Raw genomic sequence first — 21,345 nt, 5'->3', positions numbered from 1 at the left:
AAAAAAAAAAAAAAAAAAAAAAAAACTAAAAAATAAGAAAAAACATTGGCTTGATTTTTTTTTTTCTTTTTTTCCTTTGATACAGAGGTTCTTAACCTAGATGCAAGGACCTCAACTTTCAGGGGGTCCCTCAACCCTCCTGGAATTGTATGCAAATTGTTTGTGTGCTTGTATTATATATTTTGGGGGAAAAGTATGCATAATTTTATAAGATTCTCAAATCAACCCCCAAAAGGTAAGAATCATTGCTTTATTGAATTTTTTAAATGCTACGCAGCAACATATTGATAACTTAATTGATTTTTTTCATTATTTAAATAAAACTTGGTCATGTCTACTTTAATGAGAGTAGCAGTTTTGAAGTAATTATTGCTATTAATGTGAATGTATGTCAGAAGACTGAAATCTCGGGTCATATGACCAAGGGATATGTGCCTAGGGATAAGCTTCAGAAACATGACTCGTTGAAAAGATCATGGCATTCTTCAGATCTTAAAGTTCTGTGTAATTTAGTTTAAAATATATAAGTGTATGCATACCAACTTTTAAACTTTTATTTTGAAATAATTTTCCTTTTTTACAAGTTGCAAAAATAGCACAAAGAGGTCTCATTGGCTTTTTACCTTCTGCAAATGTTAACATCTATATAACCATTGCACAATTTTCAAAGCCAGGAAATTGACATTAATACAAAACCATTAGTTAATCCATAGAACATACATTTCCCAAATTGTCCCACAAAGTCCTTTTTCTGCTCCAGCATCCAATCTGGATCCCACATTGTCTTTAGTTGTCATGCCTTCTTAGTATACTCCAGTCTGGCTAGTATACTCCAGCCTTTTTTTGCTGTTCCTGACTTCTTGAAGAATAGCATTATGTTGTAAAGTATCTCACAATTTGAGTATCTTCATGTTTAAATTTTGGTTATGCATTTTTGGTAAAAAGAAGCCTTCTTGGTGTATGTCCAAATACTTTAGATAAATATCTAGTATTATTTTTGTTACTATCAAATTGTATATTGTCTACCTTCAAGGTAGACAAAAGGTTTGAGTACTCGTTCTCTTAGTGATGTATGGAAAGTCAGGGAAGGAAAAATAATTAGTGAAAAGCAGATCCTATGTTTAATCATGTATTTATTCTTGATAGTTATACAAATAATTGCAAAGGTAATTATTGTTTTGACCCCAAAACAATAGTTTTTCCTTTATATTGTAATATTTTGGAGAACAGACTGTATCTTTTAATCAGCAGTATATAATAATGTATCAAATCATTTTATAATAAATCATGTCCTAGAATTGGAGAAATAATAAATATTACTATACTTATTTTACAGTTTGTTATCAGTTTGCTGATTATTACTGATTAACTAGGTGTTGAAAGCAATTCTACTCTAAAACAGTATTTAGTAGGCTGGGTGCAGTGGCTCACACCTGTAATCCCAGCACTTTGGGAGGCCAAGGTGGGTGGACCTTTTGAGGTCAGGAGTTTGAGACCAGCCTGGCCAACATGGTGAAACTGCATCTTTACTAAAAAATACAAAAAAATTAGCTGGGTGTGGTGGTGGGCACCTGTAATCCCAGCTACTCAGGAGGCGGAGGCAGGAGAATCCCTTGAACCCAGGAGTCAGAGGTTGCAATGAGCCGAGATTGCAGCACTGCACTCCAGCCTGGACGACAGAACAAAACTCCATCCCAAAATAATAATAATAATAATATAATAATAATAAGTAAATACATTTTAAATTAAGGGAAAATTTTAACATTGTTAGTCTATTGCTTTTAATATGCAATTCAGGATTGTACAAAATATAATTGCACAGAAGCATTTTTGTCTTTTGAATATGCTAATAAATTAGCCAACACTTATCTCATTTCAGATCACAAACGTTCACAGCAGCCGAGCTCTTGATGTTCAGTTCCTGGACTCTGGCACTGTGACATCTGTGAAAGTGTCAGAGCTCAGGGAAATTCCACCTCGGTTCCTACAAGAAATGATTGCAATACCACCTCAGGTACTATGTTACCAGCCTGGGAGATTTGCTGGAACAGATTTGGATGTGTTCATAATCTTATTGTAAGATGCCTTCTCAGTTTTGATCTCATTAATTTTTAAGAAAATTGGAAATTGTCCAAATGTAGTTGTCTACTAGTTTTCAGAAGTAAAACGTGGCTGACTTAGACAAGACCAGTCATATTTACAGACTGTTGTTTGAGAAATGTTTGTTTTCAAGAACATCTAGTCATTAAGCTGTGTTGTCCAGTTACAGGTTCCATTTTGATAATTAGATGCCAGTACTGACTTATATACAGTTCCAGAATATTGTGTATAAATGTTTATTTTAGAGTTTTAGTTTAGGTAACCATTTTCTGTGGAAATCTGGTTAGACATAATCATTTTCTCAGTGACTTCCCCACCATACATTTTAATTAAAAGATTAACTTCAGTCAATCCTTTCTTTATTCGTGAACGTTCAGATGATAAGGATTTTGAATATTTTGAATTTTTTAGAACTACTCACTACCTTTAAGAGAAGTAGAGGGTTTTGTGCACAAATTAATATCTTTTAAAAAATAAAACTATTCAGTATTCTACAACTTCAAGATGCCTATTTACTAATATTTTCAAGAAGACATCTTCTGCCATCAAACTCAGTGAATAAAACATTGTCCATAATTAGCATGGCTTTTGATATGTCTCTCCCTCCCATCACCATTGCTTTTTCTAGCCGTGACTATTACAGAGAAGCTTTTTTCAAAATCATTTTTACTGTCCATTGCTCAGCCATAGTTCTGGAAATTGATAGACCTTTAAGTGCTACTCTGACTTAATAATACCTCTTGTTGGAACAGCCAGGCAGGGCCAGCCTTACCTGGAAAAGATCCCCTGGGGTGGAGGGCAGTTGGGAATCTGTCCCATCACTGCGACTGTCTGAAAGTCCGCAACAGTACCACCTGTATGCTATGGCATTAGCAATTACTAAAGTTTTTTTTCATAACCTTATCTAGGTTTATTATTTGAGAAATATGAAGACTATTGGTTGGGAGAACCTTAAAAACCAGCTAGCCCAAGCCTCTGGCTCACAGCATCTCTCCAAGAGTCTAAATCAGAGTACCAGACCAATGGACTGTCAGCCAAAGCCAACCCTTAAATACGGAGTTTTGGCTCTTGGCTCTTACAGGATTTTAAAAATGTGAATTGGTTGCCAGCATTTTAAAATTAGAAAATTTCACACAAAAAATCCTGCTTCTAGCTTCTCTCTTGACAAATTGGAAAATCGGACTCTGCTGAGCACTGTTCTTGTGGGGCAGTGCTCCTAAGGAGCTTGGGGCCTTCTCCTCTGCTGGCCCCATTGGGCCTGCCTCACTCCCTCGTTGCCTGCCCAGCCCCTGCAGATATTCAAGTGTGCTGTCTCTGCTCTGAGTGACCCCCTCTCCAACAAGAAAGGTACCACATCCAGCCAGCAGAGCGACAGACTTAGAGCTCCTGAGGGAGGAAAGCAGGAAGACAGGAAGGGCTCAGAGAGGAAAAGGAATCCTGGAACTGAGTTTCATCCCCTTCACAAAATTGCTTCCATTGATTCAAGGGTTTGCTTGAAGCTGAAGGAAATCCCTGAGTTCACTTTTTAGCCTCTGCTGTAGCCATTCTACAGATGCTTGTATAATGACAGTAGGAGCTAAAAAACACTGGGGAAAATGAGGCTTTTAGAGACCTGTGGATTTCAGTTTTTCTCACCCTCCTTAATTCTCATTACAGCTTCCTTCAAAGGGCAAACAAATGTGCCTGGTATCCACGAGGTACTCAGGAAGTGCTGAATGAAGCAGCAGGAGTCAGATTTCCTCCAAATGGCAGTTTTTTTTTGTTTTTTTTTTTTTAAGTTGAGGTAGAGGGTAGACCTTGATAAAAGTTCCAACCCTGTCTTTGCAACTTTGGTATCTTATGCAGTCTTTCTGAGTCCATTTCCCCGTCTGTGAAATGGGGCTGCAACACCTGTCATGCAGAAGTATTGTATGGTAGGAAGTATATGGAGTGCTGGGGGTAAGCCCTGGCTCATAAAGGAGTAAAGACAATAGTAGTTACATAAATAGGGTTGGGAACATAGCAGATGCTCAAACCAGGAACTGTAATTATTATTAGCTGTTGTTGCTTGCTGTCTATCTTGGTAACATTTGATTTGTAGGAAAATAATACTAACATTACTCATAACTAGATATTTTAACATGGTGTATTTACTTTTCCGTCATATTTTCTTTTCAGGCCATTAAGTGCTGTTTAGCAGATCTTCCACAATCTATTGGCATGTGGACACCAGATGCAGTGCTTTGGTTAAGAGATTCTGTTTTGAATTGCTCGGACTGTAGCATTAAGGTTAGTTATGTTATTGGGCCTGATACATTTAGAAAGGGAGCCGGCAGCTGTCAGGGCTCATTTAGATTTTGTGAAGGAATTTTATCTCACTGTAAAATGGATGCTTCCACATCCAACACATTTTTTATATTCAGGAAATTGGCTACAAGTGTAGCTGTAAGATATTTTATGGTTTAATTCTTTTTTATTTAAGAAGTCATCCTATGTCTCCAGTATTATTTTAAACTCTTCTTATAGTTTTCCCATTATTAATGTAGAAGAGATGGTTCTTCATTTCTATTTTGCTTCATGGTAAGGAATTAAGTCCCCAACAGAGGGACCACAGATCTCTTGATGAATGTTTCTAAAGATCATTTAAATAAGTCCTCTATTTCTTTTTTATTCATAAAGTAGCATAGATTATAAACAAATCATTTGTTTATAGTTGTGGTTTTAGCCTCTTTTCCTAAAGTTTATTTAATCTGCTGTACTTATTTCACTAGCTCTTGTTTTTTTTTCTGTACTTTTGCATCTTTAAATCAAAACATTGCTCCTATATCCAAGAATACAAATTTAAGAAGATAATTTTCCCTGTTAACTAATGAAGATTGTATGACTGTTTTATATAAACATTTAAAATGAAATGTCCTTGAAAATATCTTCATGAAGACCTCTAAATTATTCTAGCTAGCACTGATTGTTCTGTCTTTGTATTCCTCTGGGGTTTATAGTGTACAATTACATGCTTAATTATATACTATTTCATATTCTTCAATTGTGACATGATAACACTGTTTTCTCAGCTACTCTTTAAGCTCCTAAAGCCAGAATATTGGATGGTTACTCAATAAAATACTTTTGTTACTTTTAAAACTGTACTTCTGTATTATAAATATCAAAATGAATTCGCAGTCAGTATTTGATTAGTACTTCAGAGGATGAATGTAATAGAGGCATCTTGTTGGAAAAAAGAAAAAACATTTTAAGTAAATTACTGTAGATGGATTGCCTTGTTATCTCCCACTCTTCAGGCCTGTGTACCTGCCTTTCATTTCTAGCCCTATTTGGTAAAAGATAGATGTGGCTGGAAGTATCTTATTTTATCATTACTAAGATAAACCAGAGTTGCTGATGAGAATAACCAACAGTCACCTAGCTCCTTGCGACATACAGCAGTACAATCCTAATTATTAATATATGGTATTTCCATACAAACACACCTCTGGCCGAAAGAGCAAAGTTGGTTAGGTAGTCAGAAGGTCTCCCGGACAAAAGTGTAAAACTGATTTTGACCCGTTCTGTGGAACTTGCTTCCTCTTTTCTCCCCAGGTCCGTCTCCTCCCATGTAATGGAGATGGGGAAGGGTGTAAGAACATATACTAGGACCAGACAAGGAATTTGATAGAGGGGTGCTTACAGATGTGGTGGATGTCAGAGCTTTTCCTTCCCTTCCCAGTCTTGAGGACACACCAGCCTTAAGCAGAACACTTATGAATCATTTTGCCATCATTGTGATTGTTTTTTATTATTGATGCTGGGTGATGAGTACGTGGGGTTCGTCATACTTATAATTTATACTTTAAGTGTTTTGAAATGTCATTAAACTATTTTAATCATGATATGTAGAATCCCTTCCTCTCAATGATAATGACCTGTAGCAGGTTATAAAGTTTTCTCAGACTTTTAAAGATTAGTAAATCTTTTATTTCCATAAGGCTGCACTGTTTCCTAGACTATTTTGACTTCAGAGCCCATTCATTGCCAAGCTGTGATCATTTATCTTTCCTTAAATAAAATGGATTTTAGCAAAGTTTTGGCAAAATACTGTGTTTTAATGATTACGGTTACTATAACTGCCTCTCAAAATTTAATGTGAACTTGTATTTCTTATGTTGTTTTTTGTGTTTTCCAAAGGTTACAAAAGTAGATGAAACCAGAGGGATCGCACATGTTTATTTATTTACCCCTAAGAACTTCCCTGATCCTCATCGCAGTATTAATCGCCAGATTACAAATGCAGACTTGTGGAAGCATCAGAAGGATGTGTTTTGAGTGCCGTATCCAGTGGAGCTGGCTCTCCCGACAGCAAAATGGCAACATGCCCGTGTCGGGCAACACTGGAGAGAATTTCAGAAAGAACCTAAAAGATGTCATCAAAAGTCCATGGTGGACCACACGAGCTCTTTCTCCACGGAGGAATTGCCACCTCCTGTCCACTTATCAAAGCCAGGGGAACACATGGATGTGTACGTGCCTGTAGCCTGTCACCCAGGCTATTTTGTCATCCAGCCTTGGCAGGAGATACATAAGTTGGAAGTTCTGATGGAAGAGATGATTCTATATTACAGTGTGTCTGAAGAGCGCCACATAGCAGTGGAGAAAGACCAAGTGTATGCTGCAAAAGTGGAAAATAAGTAGGTTCTTGGACAAAGCATTTTATTCTACTCCTAAGAAAATGTGTAAAATGATGCCAGAGTCTTAATCTAGGCAGGGGACTTTGAACTGTACTAATGGGAATTTTGAATGTGAAACAAACCCAGTAATTTTCGCGATTTTCTAGTATTTAAAATGATGTCATTTATCAAAAAATCTATTGGCCATATTACTGTTAAAACCTAATTATATATCTAAAATGAATGTTTAAATGTTTTTTCTGTTTTCTATTAGAAAATATTTTATTCAGAAAATAGNTAGCATTAAGGTTAGTTATGTTATTGGGCCTGATACATTTAGAAAGGGAGCCGGCAGCTGTCAGGGCTCATTTAGATTTTGTGAAGGAATTTTATCTCACTGTAAAATGGATGCTTCCACATCCAACACATTTTTTATATTCAGGAAATTGGCTACAAGTGTAGCTGTAAGATATTTTATGGTTTAATTCTTTTTTATTTAAGAAGTCATCCTATGTCTCCAGTATTATTTTTAAACTCTTCTTATAGTTTTTCCCATTATTAATGTAGAAGAGATGGTTCTTCATTTCTATTTTGCTTCATGGTAAGGAATTAAGTCCCCAACAGAGGGACCACAGATCTCTTGATGAATGTTTCTAAAGATCATTTAAATAAGTCCTCTATTTCTTTTTTATTCATAAAGTAGCATAGATTATAAACAAATCATTTGTTTATAGTTGTGGTTTTTAGCCTCTTTTTCCTAAAGTTTATTTAATCTGCTGTACTTATTTCACTAGCTCTTGTTTTTTTTTCTGTACTTTTGCATCTTTAAATCAAAAACATTGCTCCTATATCCAAGAATACAAATTTAAGAAGATAATTTTTCCCTGTTAACTAATGAAGATTGTATGACTGTTTTATATAAACATTTAAAATGAAATGTCCTTGAAAAATATCTTCATGAAGACCTCTAAATTATTCTAGCTAGCACTGATTGTTCTGTCTTTGTATTCCTCTGGGGTTTATAGTGTACAATTACATGCTTAATTATATACTATTTCATATTCTTCAATTGTGACATGATAACACTGTTTTCTCAGCTACTCTTTAAGCTCCTAAAGCCAGAATATTGGATGGTTACTCAATAAAAATACTTTTTGTTACTTTTTAAAACTGTACTTCTGTATTATAAATATCAAAATGAATTCGCAGTCAGTATTTGATTAGTACTTCAGAGGATGAATGTAATAGAGGCATCTTGTTGGAAAAAAGAAAAAACATTTTAAGTAAATTACTGTAGATGGATTGCCTTGTTATCTCCCACTCTTCAGGCCTGTGTACCTGCCTTTCATTTCTAGCCCTATTTGGTAAAAGATAGATGTGGCTGGAAGTATCTTATTTTTATCATTACTAAGATAAACCAGAGTTGCTGATGAGAATAACCAACAGTCACCTAGCTCCTTGCGACATACAGCAGTACAATCCTAATTATTAATATATGGTATTTCCATACAAACACACCTCTGGCCGAAAGAGCAAAGTTGGTTAGGTAGTCAGAAGGTCTCCCGGACAAAAAGTGTAAAACTGATTTTGACCCGTTCTGTGGAACTTGCTTCCTCTTTTTCTCCCCAGGTCCGTCTCCTCCCATGTAATGGAGATGGGGAAGGGTGTAAGAACATATACTAGGACCAGACAAGGAATTTGATAGAGGGGTGCTTACAGATGTGGTGGATGTCAGAGCTTTTTCCTTCCCTTCCCAGTCTTGAGGACACACCAGCCTTAAGCAGAACACTTATGAATCATTTTGCCATCATTGTGATTGTTTTTTATTATTGATGCTGGGTGATGAGTACGTGGGGGTTCGTCATACTTATAATTTATACTTTAAGTGTTTTGAAATGTCATTAAACTATTTTAATCATGATATGTAGAATCCCTTCCTCTCAATGATAATGACCTGTAGCAGGTTATAAAGTTTTCTCAGACTTTTTAAAGATTAGTAAATCTTTTATTTCCATAAGGCTGCACTGTTTCCTAGACTATTTTGACTTCAGAGCCCATTCATTGCCAAGCTGTGATCATTTATCTTTCCTTAAATAAAATGGATTTTAGCAAAGTTTTTGGCAAAATACTGTGTTTTAATGATTACGGTTACTATAACTGCCTCTCAAAATTTAATGTGAACTTGTATTTCTTATGTTGTTTTTTGTGTTTTCCAAAGGTTACAAAAGTAGATGAAACCAGAGGGATCGCACATGTTTATTTATTTACCCCTAAGAACTTCCCTGATCCTCATCGCAGTATTAATCGCCAGATTACAAATGCAGACTTGTGGAAGCATCAGAAGGATGTGTTTTTGAGTGCCGTATCCAGTGGAGCTGGCTCTCCCGACAGCAAAAATGGCAACATGCCCGTGTCGGGCAACACTGGAGAGAATTTCAGAAAGAACCTAAAAGATGTCATCAAAAAGTCCATGGTGGACCACACGAGCTCTTTCTCCACGGAGGAATTGCCACCTCCTGTCCACTTATCAAAGCCAGGGGAACACATGGATGTGTACGTGCCTGTAGCCTGTCACCCAGGCTATTTTGTCATCCAGCCTTGGCAGGAGATACATAAGTTGGAAGTTCTGATGGAAGAGATGATTCTATATTACAGTGTGTCTGAAGAGCGCCACATAGCAGTGGAGAAAGACCAAGTGTATGCTGCAAAAGTGGAAAATAAGTAGGTTCTTGGACAAAGCATTTTATTCTACTCCTAAGAAAAATGTGTAAAATGATGCCAGAGTCTTAATCTAGGCAGGGGGACTTTGAACTGTACTAATGGGAATTTTGAATGTGAAACAAACCCAGTAATTTTCGCGATTTTCTAGTATTTAAAATGATGTCATTTATCAAAAAATCTATTGGCCATATTACTGTTAAAACCTAATTATATATCTAAAATGAATGTTTAAATGTTTTTTCTGTTTTTCTATTAGAAAAATATTTTTATTCAGAAAATAGGTTTTTTTCATTTAATGACTTTTATTTTAAAATGAAAATATTGTGGAAAATTTTAAAATATAAAAAAGCATAAGAAATTAAAATCAACCACCCACACATAACACTTGTTAAACTACTTATGTATTTCCTCTAATTTTATATGTGCATATTTATATAGTTGGTATATTATTAGTATATATAATTTTGTACCTGCTTTTTTCACCTGACATTATGTTGTAAACATTTTTCCATGTGATAAAATTTCTTCAGGAAACTTTATAATGGCTATTTTAATCATGATATGCGGAATTCCTTTCTCCCAATGAAATCATAATTTACTTACCATTCTATTTTGTTATGTAAGGTTTTTTCCTTATATTTTTCACTATTATAAATAATAGTGAATATAAATATTTGCATTTCTGATTATTTATTTATGGGATAGATTCCTAGAAGAAAAATCACTTGTTGGAAGATGGCAAGACTCTTGATTTATGTTGTCAGCTGTATCCTGGCATCTGTGCCATCTTTCATAAGGAGCAACAATGCTTATTTCACTACTCTTTGACCTTGAGGTTTTGAGAACATATTTTCTCTTACATTTCTTTAGCACTTCAGTCTTTTTTCTAATATTTTCACATTTGGGTCCACACCCCTGCTCCCCAAAGCCCTGCAGGATGTGCTGGTTTCCTCCAAGTGAAGCCCAGACACCCCATTCTCCACTCTCCACTCTCCACTCAGGCCATGAAGCCCTGGGAAATGGCACAATGCCCATCCTGTTCCTTTGCCAGCTTGCTTAGGAGAAATGAACAAGCTTATTTGTTGATGCTGAACACAAAGAACAGTCACCCCTCCCCAACACACACACACCCACCCCAAAACTCAGTTTAAAAGGTCAAACTGCTTTTTTTTATATGAAATGTTTTAATTCTTTAAGATAGCAAACATAGGCGTGTATAAAGTTTTGTCATTTTCATGGAAGATGAAAACTAATTTTTAACTCTCAAAGTGAAGAGTATAATAGCTCTCATTTTGAAAAACATACCACTTGTATGTCATAAGCTTTTCTTCTTTCAAAAGCCATTTCTACTGTTGTGTTATTTATGACCACAAACATAAATAGGTTTAATTCAGTTTGTATAGGTTTGCCTCAATCAGAACTCGTTGTAAGATAATGACAGTTAAAAACCAAACTAATGTTCATCATTTTCTGGGGGTGCAGATTAATGATGATTACAGGTAAGGAGATCCTCCTTGGAGGAAAGGGGTTGGGTAGGAAGGAGAACACATCAACTGGAGACCTACAGTATGGGCCCTCACAATCCCCACTCTGCCCTCCATGTCTTTGAACCATTCTGCCCCAGGACGCTTGGACTTTAGTTAATTTGCCCCAGATAATCCAGGGATGTTTTGTATATAAAAACAGATAATCTGATTTTTTAAAAACTTCATGAACTGAGTCAGTATAAAATGTTTAGAGCTTCTGTTTTTCTTAAGACTCAGGACTATTTACTAAACCTTGTTCCCAACTATGGTAAGTTAAGACTTAGGAATTTTAGATACATATTTTTATTACAGTGGTTTCCAAATCTATCTCAGCATAAGAACAACTTGGAAAACCTATTAAAAATGCAGATTATTCTTCCTTACCCCAGGCATTCTGAATCAGAATCTCTGCAGATGGAGCTCCAGAATCTCTTTTTAACAAATTTCAGGTGATGCCGGTACTGAAATTTAGTAAACTAGTCAAAACTGAAGTCTTCACTTAAGCTGTTAGTTTTGAAAGTTGAAAACTAAATAGAAATACAACACATCAGTCTTCTGGTGACTCTCTCTTCACTGCTCTATACCACTTATTTGTAGACTAAAAACACAGACCACCACCAATTTGCCCTGTACAATATTAAGATGATGCTATTGGTGGAAACTAAGTGCTTTTACCCCCTTTTGTGCTTACACAAATTAGCAACCTATACCAAAAGTGTTTCCACATGTGAAAATTTCTCTTCAGTTTGATCTCAAGTTCTTATTTATAGTAGCTTGTCTTCATTTTAATAATAATGATGATAACTACCATTTGCCGAGTGCCTATTATTAGCCAAGTAATGTCCCAGGCACTTTCCATATATTATTTCTGTAAGTGAATTTACATTAAATATTAAACATGAGATGATCGAGGCCCAGAGCTTAAATAAAGAGCCAAGGTAACACAACTAGAAAATGGCCCAGATGGGACTCTAATTCAGGTCTGTTTGGCCCCCAAAACTCATGTACATATTATGTATCCTTTCTGTGTCCCAATTGTCGCTGGGACTCATGGAGTATTGCTTGCTGCACTTTGAGCCTGTCTGAAAATTTCTGGAGTTCCCTCAGAAGCCCCCAGTCACAGTGTTGAAAGCTGACCTTTTTGTTTTGGGGTTTCTCTGTAGTTCATCCTATAGCAGCTGCATGGGTTTCCTATACTAGGGGTTTACGCGCTGGAGAAAAAGTCCATTCCAGCCAACCCCAGTCCAGAAGTGTGTTGTGGTACAGGGCTTGCTGTTCTGGTGGGCTTCTGAAGGCTTATGGTTAGTAAACCTGTTCCAGAGAATGACTGACCATGCCACCTCAACTAAAGGCCAATTTACGCCATTTAGCAGCAGAGACCACCTCCATAGACACTTTCTTTTAGCTGTTGTGAACAATCTTCCTTTCCTTCATGTAGTAATACTTTTTAATCATGTATTTGAGACTATAGGACTTTAAAATGATCTTTCATATATTAACCTTGAAGTCTAGGGTTTTCTCATTTTAATGATGTTGATGTAGTTTCAGCAGGGTTAAGTAGATTCCTGTGGATTTCCTTCTGGTGCCTTGAGCTCCAGATCTGAAGCCATACTCCACTTCCCTCCTACCTTTTCCAGGTTCTTTATTTTAGGTGGTGGGTTGAATCCTGTGTTTAGTTCTTTTTTTAATGTCCTTACTTGTCATAATTAAAATTGCAAACTTCTTTTGTCCAAAACTTACTTGATTTGTCCCCAGCCTGCCTTCCTAGTCTGAATTCTCTTCCATTCTTCCATGCATTCCACTCTCTAACTATACTGGAAGGTTTGCTCTGCTCCAAAACACCATGCCCTCTCCAGTCCTCTGTGCTTTTCTTCTCAAGCGTTTCTTCATCCCCAGCTGGTCCTGCTTGCCTCTCTCTTTCCATCTTCCAAGCATGTACCATATCCAAACATGTGGCCACCTTCTGTCCACCCTCCTTCAGTGGACGCTGTCTGGCTTTGTCCTGGTCACCCTCCGTGGCATTAGTTTCATTCTACTTAGTGATGGTTGGCAGTTTATGTGTCTGTTTCCTTCACTAACTCCGTGAGGCCCGTAAAAGTCTCTTGAATGAGCAAATGCTATCAAATAAGACAGTGGCAAAGCAGAGAATAGTAAGCTTTGGAAAAAGGAGCAGGAAATGCTTTTAAAACTTTTTTGACAATATAGTTTTAAATTTTGATAAATATAATTTGCATTAATTTTCTTTTATAAAATATTTCTTGCCCTTAAAGCAGGTATTGAGTTTATGTGTTTTCTCTTCCTTTTTAATCTAATGTACATCTAGGTGGCACAGGGTGCTTTTAAAAGGAATCCTGACCAATGGACTGGTGTCTGTGTATGAGCTGGATTATGGCAAACACGAATTAGTCAACGTAAGAAAAGTACAGCCCCTAGTGGACATGTTCCGAAAGCTGCCCTTCCAAGCAGTCACAGCTCAACTTGCAGGTAATTTCTGTGGAATCTGAACTCATGCTACAACAATACAATATTGTCATTTTGTCCTGGGTACTTAGCATGTACGGAATCATTGGCCTCTTGAGTTTAGATATGTTGGGTTTTTGTGTTTTTGTACTAATAATATTGCAACCATAATGGAGATAATTTTAATGATCTCTTACAGTCGTGCTCTATCATTATATCTGCTGTTTCTCTTTTCCCTACTCCTTCTGTCTCTGGTTTCAAGCATGAGTATATTTCTAAAGCTGTAATCTTAGTACAGGTATAACACTGCATTCTGCTTTTCTTCATCTAGTATTGTTTTCTAATGACTTTCTGGGTGGTTTTTTGGTTTTCCTACTTTAATGGATGCAAAAATTCTATTTAATCAATACTTCCCTATTGATGAACATTTTATTGTAATATCAAGAAAACCCTGCATCTTTATACTAGCTAAAATGAACCAAAAAACAATGGAAACAACCTATTATAATAACCAATGGGAGGATCATACTTTATTATTATTGCATAAATTATAATACATGATAGAGTATTATGCAATCTTAAAACATTCGTGAGTCATGGAATATATGACCATTTTCATGACCAAGTGAGTTTCCAGTTTGCAGCACAACTAACAGCATACAAGTGAGCAATTTCACCACATTCACATCAGTCTCTTGATTATCATTAAAATGTGAGTAACCAATTTAACAGGCATACAATGACACCTCTTTGTAATGTGGTCTAATGAGACTTCCCTTTTACCTTTTGGGAAAGCAGTGCAACTGTTGATGGCTCCCCTGTGAGCACCCTACCATTATGTAGCATGAGCAGCTGGATGAAGCTCAGCCCAGAGGCCTGTAGCATTAGCAGAGGGTTTTGAGGCCCAGATTGCTGAGGGGTGCCTCCCTGATACCTTTGCTGCTGCTCACATTCCTCAGCACCTTGCCCCATCTGTGGAACACAGTGACAGAAGTGATGTGATGTCAGCAATGAAAGAAATTGTGTATATAGGTTCTTCTTTTACTTATTGACCAGCTTTTATTGGAAGGCTATATATTGCCTTATTTTGAAATATTTGCCAGCTTCTCTGTGTCTTCCTACTAGAATTCAAGGGAAATGCCCATGGTAATTGGATATAAAGAAAAAATAACACTTTCATGTAGCATGACCACCAGTTAGTCTGCTTTAGACTCAAACCTTCTTCAGATTTAATGTGTTTTTTTTTTTTCATTTTCACTTTCTAATGTTCAGGTTTTCCTAACAACACGTTTTGTTAAACATGACAGTTACACTCCCCAGAGAAGGCTTCTCTGTGAAGAATGAGTGCATGGCACCATCATCCCCATCACCAGCATTGTGGCTAAGAGTTGTTGGTGCTTATGGTGTGCTAAGCAACCTACCAGTCACTTTAGAGCTTTCTTCCTGTTTAATATATGCATTTGGTGCTACAAATTTCCCTCTAAGTACAGCTTTGACTGCATCCCACAAATTTTGATGTGCTGTATTTTCATTTAGCTCAAAATACTTTTTAATTTCTCTTGAAATGTATCCTTTGACCCATGTGTTATTTAGAATTGTGCTTAATCTCTAAGTATTTGGGGATTTTCCAGCTATCTTTCTGTTACTGATTTCTAATTTAATTCCATTGTGGTCTAAGAGAAAACATTGTATTATTTTTAAATTGTTAATGTGTGTTTTATTTCCCAAAATGTGGTTTGTCTTGGTGAATGTTCCATGTGAGCTTGAGAAGAATGTATAATCTGCTGTTTTGGGATGAAGTAGTCTACGGATGTTAATTACATCCGGTTGACTTATGATGCTGTTGAGTTCAACTATGTCCTTACTTACATTTATGTCTTCTGGATATGTCCATTTCTGATAAAGGGGTTTTAAAATCTCTACCTATGAGAGTAGATGCTTTCATTTCTCCTTGCAGATCTATCTGTTTTTACCACATGTATTTTGATGCTTTGTTGTTAGGTGCATGTACATTAAGGATTGGTATGTCTTCTTGGAGAATTGACCCTTCTACTGTTATGTAATGCCCCTCTTTAGCCCTGATAACTTTTCTTGCGCTGAAGTGTGCTCTGCCTGAAAGGAATATACCTACTCCTGCTTTCTTTCAATTAGTGTTAACATGGTATATCTTTCTCCATCCCTTTACTTTTACTCTATATGTGTCTTTGTAGTTAAAGTAGTCTTCTTGTAGATAATATGTAGTTGGTTCTTATTTTTTTATTTACTCTGACAGTCTCTGTCTTTTAATTGGTGTATTTAAACTATTGACATTTAAAGTGATTATTATTATAGTAGGATTAACATCTACCATATTTGTTGCTGTTTTCTATTTGTTTTCCTTGTTCTTTGCTTATTTTTGTCTTCTACACTTTTCTGCTTTTGTGATTTTAATTGAGAATTTTAAGTAATGCCACTTTCTCTCCTTTATTAGGATATCAATTATACCTCAATTTTTTCCTTTTCTTAGTGGGTGCCCTAGAGTTTGCTATATACAGTTAGAACTAATCCAAGTCCACTTTCATGTGACATTACACTGTTTCATAGACAGTGCAAGTACTGTATAATAACAAAATAATCTTAATTCCTTCCTCCAGGCTCCTGTATCATTGCAGTCGTTTACTTCACTTACATATAAGCACATACGCACACACATGCACACACACACACACACACACACACATACAGAACCAAATACATTTTTGCTATTATTTTGAATAAACCCTATCTAGTAGGTGAATTAAGAAAAAGAAATTTAAAAGTTTTACTTTACCTTCACTTATTCATTCTCTGATTTTCTTTGTGTCGATCTGAATTTCTGACCTATATTATTTTCCTTTGCTGAAGAACTTCTTTAATATTTCTTCCAAGGCAGGTCTGCTGGCAACAAATTCTCCCAATTTTTGTTTGTCTGAGAGTCTGTATTTCTCCTTTACTTTTGAAGGATAATTTCATAAGGTACAGAACTCTAGCTGGTCAGTTTTTTCCTTTCAACACTCTAGTCTCTTCTTGCTGTGTGATTTCTGAGAAGTCAGATGCTTCTCTGAGAAGTCAGAACAAAGATAAGAATCTTTGTTCTTCTATGGATAAGGTGGTTTTTTACTTCTGTCCTCTTTCAAGATTTTTGTTTATCTTTGATTTTCTAAAGTTTGAATGTGATATGCCTAGATATATTTTGGTTGGGGGCATTTATCTTGCTTGGTGTTCTCTGAGCTTCCTGGATCTATGATTTAGTGTGTGACGTTAATTTGGAGAAATTCTCAGTCATTATTGTTTCAAATGTTTCTGTTCCTTTCCCTCCTTCTCATTATGCATTTGTTACACCTTTGATAGATCTTAGATTTTTGTTCTGTTTTTTTCAGTCTTTTTTCTCTTTGCTTTTCAGTTTTGAAAGTTTCTGTTGTCATATCCTTGAACTCAGAGATCTTCCCTCAGCCAAGTCCAATCTGTTAAGAAGCCCAAGACATTCTTATTTTCTTTTATAGTGTTTCTGACCTCTAGCATTTCTTTTTTTTTTTTTTTTTTTTTTGAGACAGAGTCTCACTCTGTCACCCACACTGGAGTGCAGTGGCACGATCTTGGCTCACTGCAACCTCCTCCTCCCAAGTTCAAGCAATTCTTCTGCCTCAGCCTCCTGAGCAGCTGGGACTATCTGCGCGCACCACCACACCCGGCTAATTTTTGTATTTTTAGTAGAGACAGGCTTTTCACCATGTTGGCCAGACTGTTCTAGAACTCCTGACCTCGTGATCCGCCAGCTTTGGTGATCCTCCAGCTTTGGTGATCCTCCTGCCTTAGCCTCCCAACGTGCTAGGATTACAGGTGTGAGCCACTGCACCCAGCCCACATTTCTTTTTTACTGTTTCTTAGAATTTCTATCTTTCTGCTTCCCTTTTCCATCTGTTCTTAAATTTTGTCTGCTTTTCCATTAACACTGGTACATATTAATCGTAGTTGTTTTAAATTCCTGGTCTGATTATTTCTAGCATTCCTGCCATATCTGACTCTGATTCTGATGCTTGCTCAGTCTCTTCAAACTGTGTTTTTTCCCTTCCATATCACTTGTAGTTCTTTGTTGAAAGGTGGACATGATACATTGGGTAAAAGGAAATCTGGGTAAATAAGACTTTTGTAATGTAGCAGCAGCAATGTGTGTCTAGGGTGTGAGGGATGTTCTGTCGTCCTATGATTAGGTCTCAGTCTTTTGTTGACCCTGTGCCCCTGGACTGGGAACTTCACCAGTACTCCTTAGGGTTTTTCCCCCCAGCTTAGGTGGAGCAGGATAGCTAGAGGGGAGTGGAGTTGGGTATTTCCCTTCCCCCAGGAAAGTTAAGCTTTATAAAACCCTGGCAGGTCAGGCTCTGGTAAAATAGTTTCTTCTGAGGACAGGGCTTGTTAAGAAAACAGAAAGCTCTGGTGTATTTAAAAATGTTCCTTTTCTCCTCCGCCAACTGGAAGCATGAGGTGATTTTTCCCTGATATTCACTGTGAGTACCAGGTAGTGCTTCTGGAGGTAAAACTCTCAAAAGTGTGGGAGTCAGGGCCCTATAACTGGGTTCCCCTGGAGTTTTTAACTCTCAGACTTATTTACATGTACCCCCAGCAATTTGTCAATTACAGTTTAGGGTTCCCGCCTCCGGTTTCCAGGCCTCTGCTCGTTGGTTTCTGCTGTAGTATGCTTTGACGCTCAGTATCTTCCTGTCTCTCTGGTTTTGAGGACAGTGAATTGCCTTGTGACCTTCCTTCTCTGATGGACCTAGCAATAGTTGTTGATATTCTGTTTGTTCAACTTTTTGTTTCTTGTAAAGAGGCAGTAGCAACTTCTAAGCTTTTACGTGCCAGATGGGTAGGCAGGAGTTCTACCAACTGCTTTATTTCATTGAACTCTCCCCATGCTGGGAGGCTTAGGTACTATTACTGTAACTATCATACACATCAGGGAACAGCAGCTTAGTGAAGTTAAATATCTTGTCCAAGATCCCACAGCTTTAAACTCAGCACTCTGCCCTTTCAGTGTGTGCCTTTCTTCACTGTATACTTCCTTCTCCATGAAAAGTGTGATTTTTGAAGTCAAAAGGCCGAGATTCAAGTCATTTAACTTCTAAACCTACCCCATGATTATTTATAAAATTACCAGTAAATCCTTATCCTGCCTGTGTGACTGAACTAATACGTGGATCAGATGAAAAAGTGAATATGAAATTGCCTTGTGAACTAAAACACATAGTCCAAATGCATGAAAGTTTCTTTGTCTACTTACATCTGAAACAGCGTTGCTGTTGGGTCCCATCCGTGTACTCAGTTCCTTTTCTAGGCTAACCCCTGCCAAGCCTTCTTTCTTCCTAGTGACTTGCTCCTAAGTCACAAAGTCTTCCTGGGCATAACATTATCCATTTTGAAGGGAGGACCTCCATTTTATAATTAATTGAAATCATATGTACCGGAACTATTAAACTATGCGTGGTGAAGAGTACGTCTCTCTTGGGCCAACATAGGCATCCACTAGAGAGAAGTGACGTAGACTAGAAGTTTCATGGAAGTCACCGGTCGTGACATGGCCATTGGAGTCATCACTTTGGTAGACTTGGTTCACACCTAGCCAAGCCCTTTGACATATTTAGGAATATCTCTAGATGCAAAGGAGTTCTGTGGACTCTTAAGTGGAACCCATGGGAATGCCCTGAGTGTTTAAATTGGAATGCTTTAAGGATTCTCCAGGGACCTTGGGATTACCCCTTACCCGCTCACAAATGGGATCACTGGATGCCCACCCTCTCAGGGTTCCCAGTGAGCTGTTGCTTCATTGCATCTGGCCTTGACACGGGCATTCTTTGCATCAGTGCACCATGGCTGTGCATAAAATTTGCTGAATCCTAAAAGAAAGGGAGCCATACTGTGGAATCATCTTTTACCTTGCCAATGGGTTACTTTTTTCTTTTATATAACATGGCTCAAAGATTGTCAGGGCTGCTGCAGATAAAATGAAATTTCTAGGCTTCTCTTGTGAGAGATTAATAATCAAAGAATTTAGCCCATTTGCTATATAGATAGCAAGTCTTAAAAAATTATGTCTGAAACTTCCATACCTTCATTACTTTGGGGCATAATTTACAGTTTATGTAATCCAGTATATGTGGACTTAATTTTAATTGTATTTCTTGAAATATATATACTTTTTTTTTTTGAGACAGAGTCTCACTTTGTCACCCAGTCTGGAGTGCAGTGACACAATCATGGCTCACTGCAGCCCTGACCTCCCAGGCTCAAATGATCCTCCTCCCTTAGCCTCCTGAGTGGCTGGGACTATAGGCACAGGCCATCACACCCTGCTAACTTTTGTATTTTTTGTAGAGACAGGACTGGGGCTATGTTGCCCAGGCTGATCTTGAACTCCTGAGCTCAAGATATCTACCCGCCTTGGCTTCCCAAAGTGCTGGGATTACAGGTGTGAGCCACTGTGCCTGGCCAATATATACTTTCTTGTCCCAACTTTGTTTTAAAATCTAATTTAGAATTCTCTAACTTGATTTCTCATGATCTGATCCAACCAGGTTCTTTTATCGTAGGTGAGGCCTGAGAGATCAGCTGATTTGCCCAAGACCACACCACCCGATAGAGGAAGAGCTGGGAATAGTAACTCAGTCTCTTGACTTTCAGTTCAGTGCTTTTCCCACGATGCTGTGTATAATTTTAAATAACTATACTGTAAATGAATCATACAATAATTCTTTTTTCTTTTTTACGATATTTGGTCCATCAGAAAAAAAATTTTAATGAGAGAAATGTCATTTAATATGATACATTTTATTCTGACTGTTATTAGTTTAAATATGCATATACTTTATGTATGGGGGATGTGCAGTAGTCATTATTACCTCATTTTATAATACAATGTTAAGTCTCAAGTGAAACTTGTTTTTCAGTTAAAGGTTTCCAGAGTGACTCCATTCAGAGTAGAAAAACTATAAGCTGGAGTGGTTTAAGATTGTTTAGTAACCGTTTTTCAGTTGAGGCAAGTCTAACCTGGGATGCTTAAGCTACTTTGGATTGACTAAACAATTTTCCATCATAATGGATCAAAGAAAAGCTCCTTTGACTCCTCACTGCCCCCTCTTCCTGTCTTCCTCCTAGGAGTGAAGTGCAACCAGTGGTCTGAGGAGGCTTCAATGGTGTTTCGAAATCATGTGGAGAAGAAACCTCTGGTGGCACTGGTGCAGACAGTCATTGAAAATGCTAACCCTTGGGACCGGAAAGTAGTGGTCTATTTAGTGGACACATCGTTGCCAGACACCGATATCTGGATTCATGATTTTATGTCAGAGTATCTGATAGAGCTTTCAAAAGTTAATTAATGACTGCTCTGAAACCTTGACAACTAATTCAGATTTTTTAGCAATAACAAAATGTAGTAGGCTTTAAAAAAATCTTATCTCTGCTACATGGCTCTGACTGCTGTGGGGGATTGAAAAGAATATGCTTATGTTTGATGAAAGATATTTAACAAGTTTTGTTTTAACAGAGTTGACTTTTCGAAGAAAATTGTACTTGAATTATTACTATAATATTAGAATAAAAATGTTTATCAATATAAAAGCTGACTACCTTGTAATTTCTAGGCTTAATGATCTTAAGATGAAAGCTTCCATTTCATGTTGTCTTCCTTGCAGAGCTGGGTTCTTCTCCAGTTAAGCTGAGCCTATTATGACTGAACTCTACCCTGATGTAGTAGTGTATCTCAAAGTAAGTGATCCTCAAAGCATGTGAGGACTTATCCTGAGTCTTCACACATCAGCATTTCTAGAGGAGCAGCCCAGGCAAACCAGCGTGACCCTCAACCTGAATCCTGAGTGGCTTCTCTTCTC

At 37.2% G+C, this 21,345-nt stretch overlaps 1 protein-coding gene across 1 annotated transcript in view; it reads left to right on the top strand.

Moving 5' to 3' along the window:
• TDRD7 (tudor domain containing 7) overlaps positions 1–21,076 on the top strand; it is an 86,981-nt gene extending 65,905 nt beyond the window's left edge. The window contains exons 13-17 of the mRNA XM_017887599.1: positions 1,880–2,014; positions 4,258–4,368; positions 8,959–9,461; positions 13,311–13,471; positions 20,615–21,076. Coding sequence (XP_017743088.1) covers positions 1,880–2,014; positions 4,258–4,368; positions 8,959–9,461; positions 13,311–13,471; positions 20,615–20,835 — 1,131 coding nt within the window. The 3' untranslated portion in view covers positions 20,836–21,076. The remainder of the gene's footprint in view (positions 1–1,879; positions 2,015–4,257; positions 4,369–8,958; positions 9,462–13,310; positions 13,472–20,614) is intronic.
• Positions 21,077–21,345: the final 269 nt, after the last annotated feature.

This window comes from Rhinopithecus bieti, unplaced genomic scaffold, assembly GCF_001698545.2.
Source record: "Rhinopithecus bieti isolate Rb0 unplaced genomic scaffold, ASM169854v2 scaffold_16773, whole genome shotgun sequence".
Lineage (NCBI taxonomy): Eukaryota > Metazoa > Chordata > Mammalia > Primates > Cercopithecidae > Rhinopithecus > Rhinopithecus bieti.
Note: the sequence above shows the minus strand (reverse complement) of the source record. Positions and strands in the feature narration are given on the sequence as shown.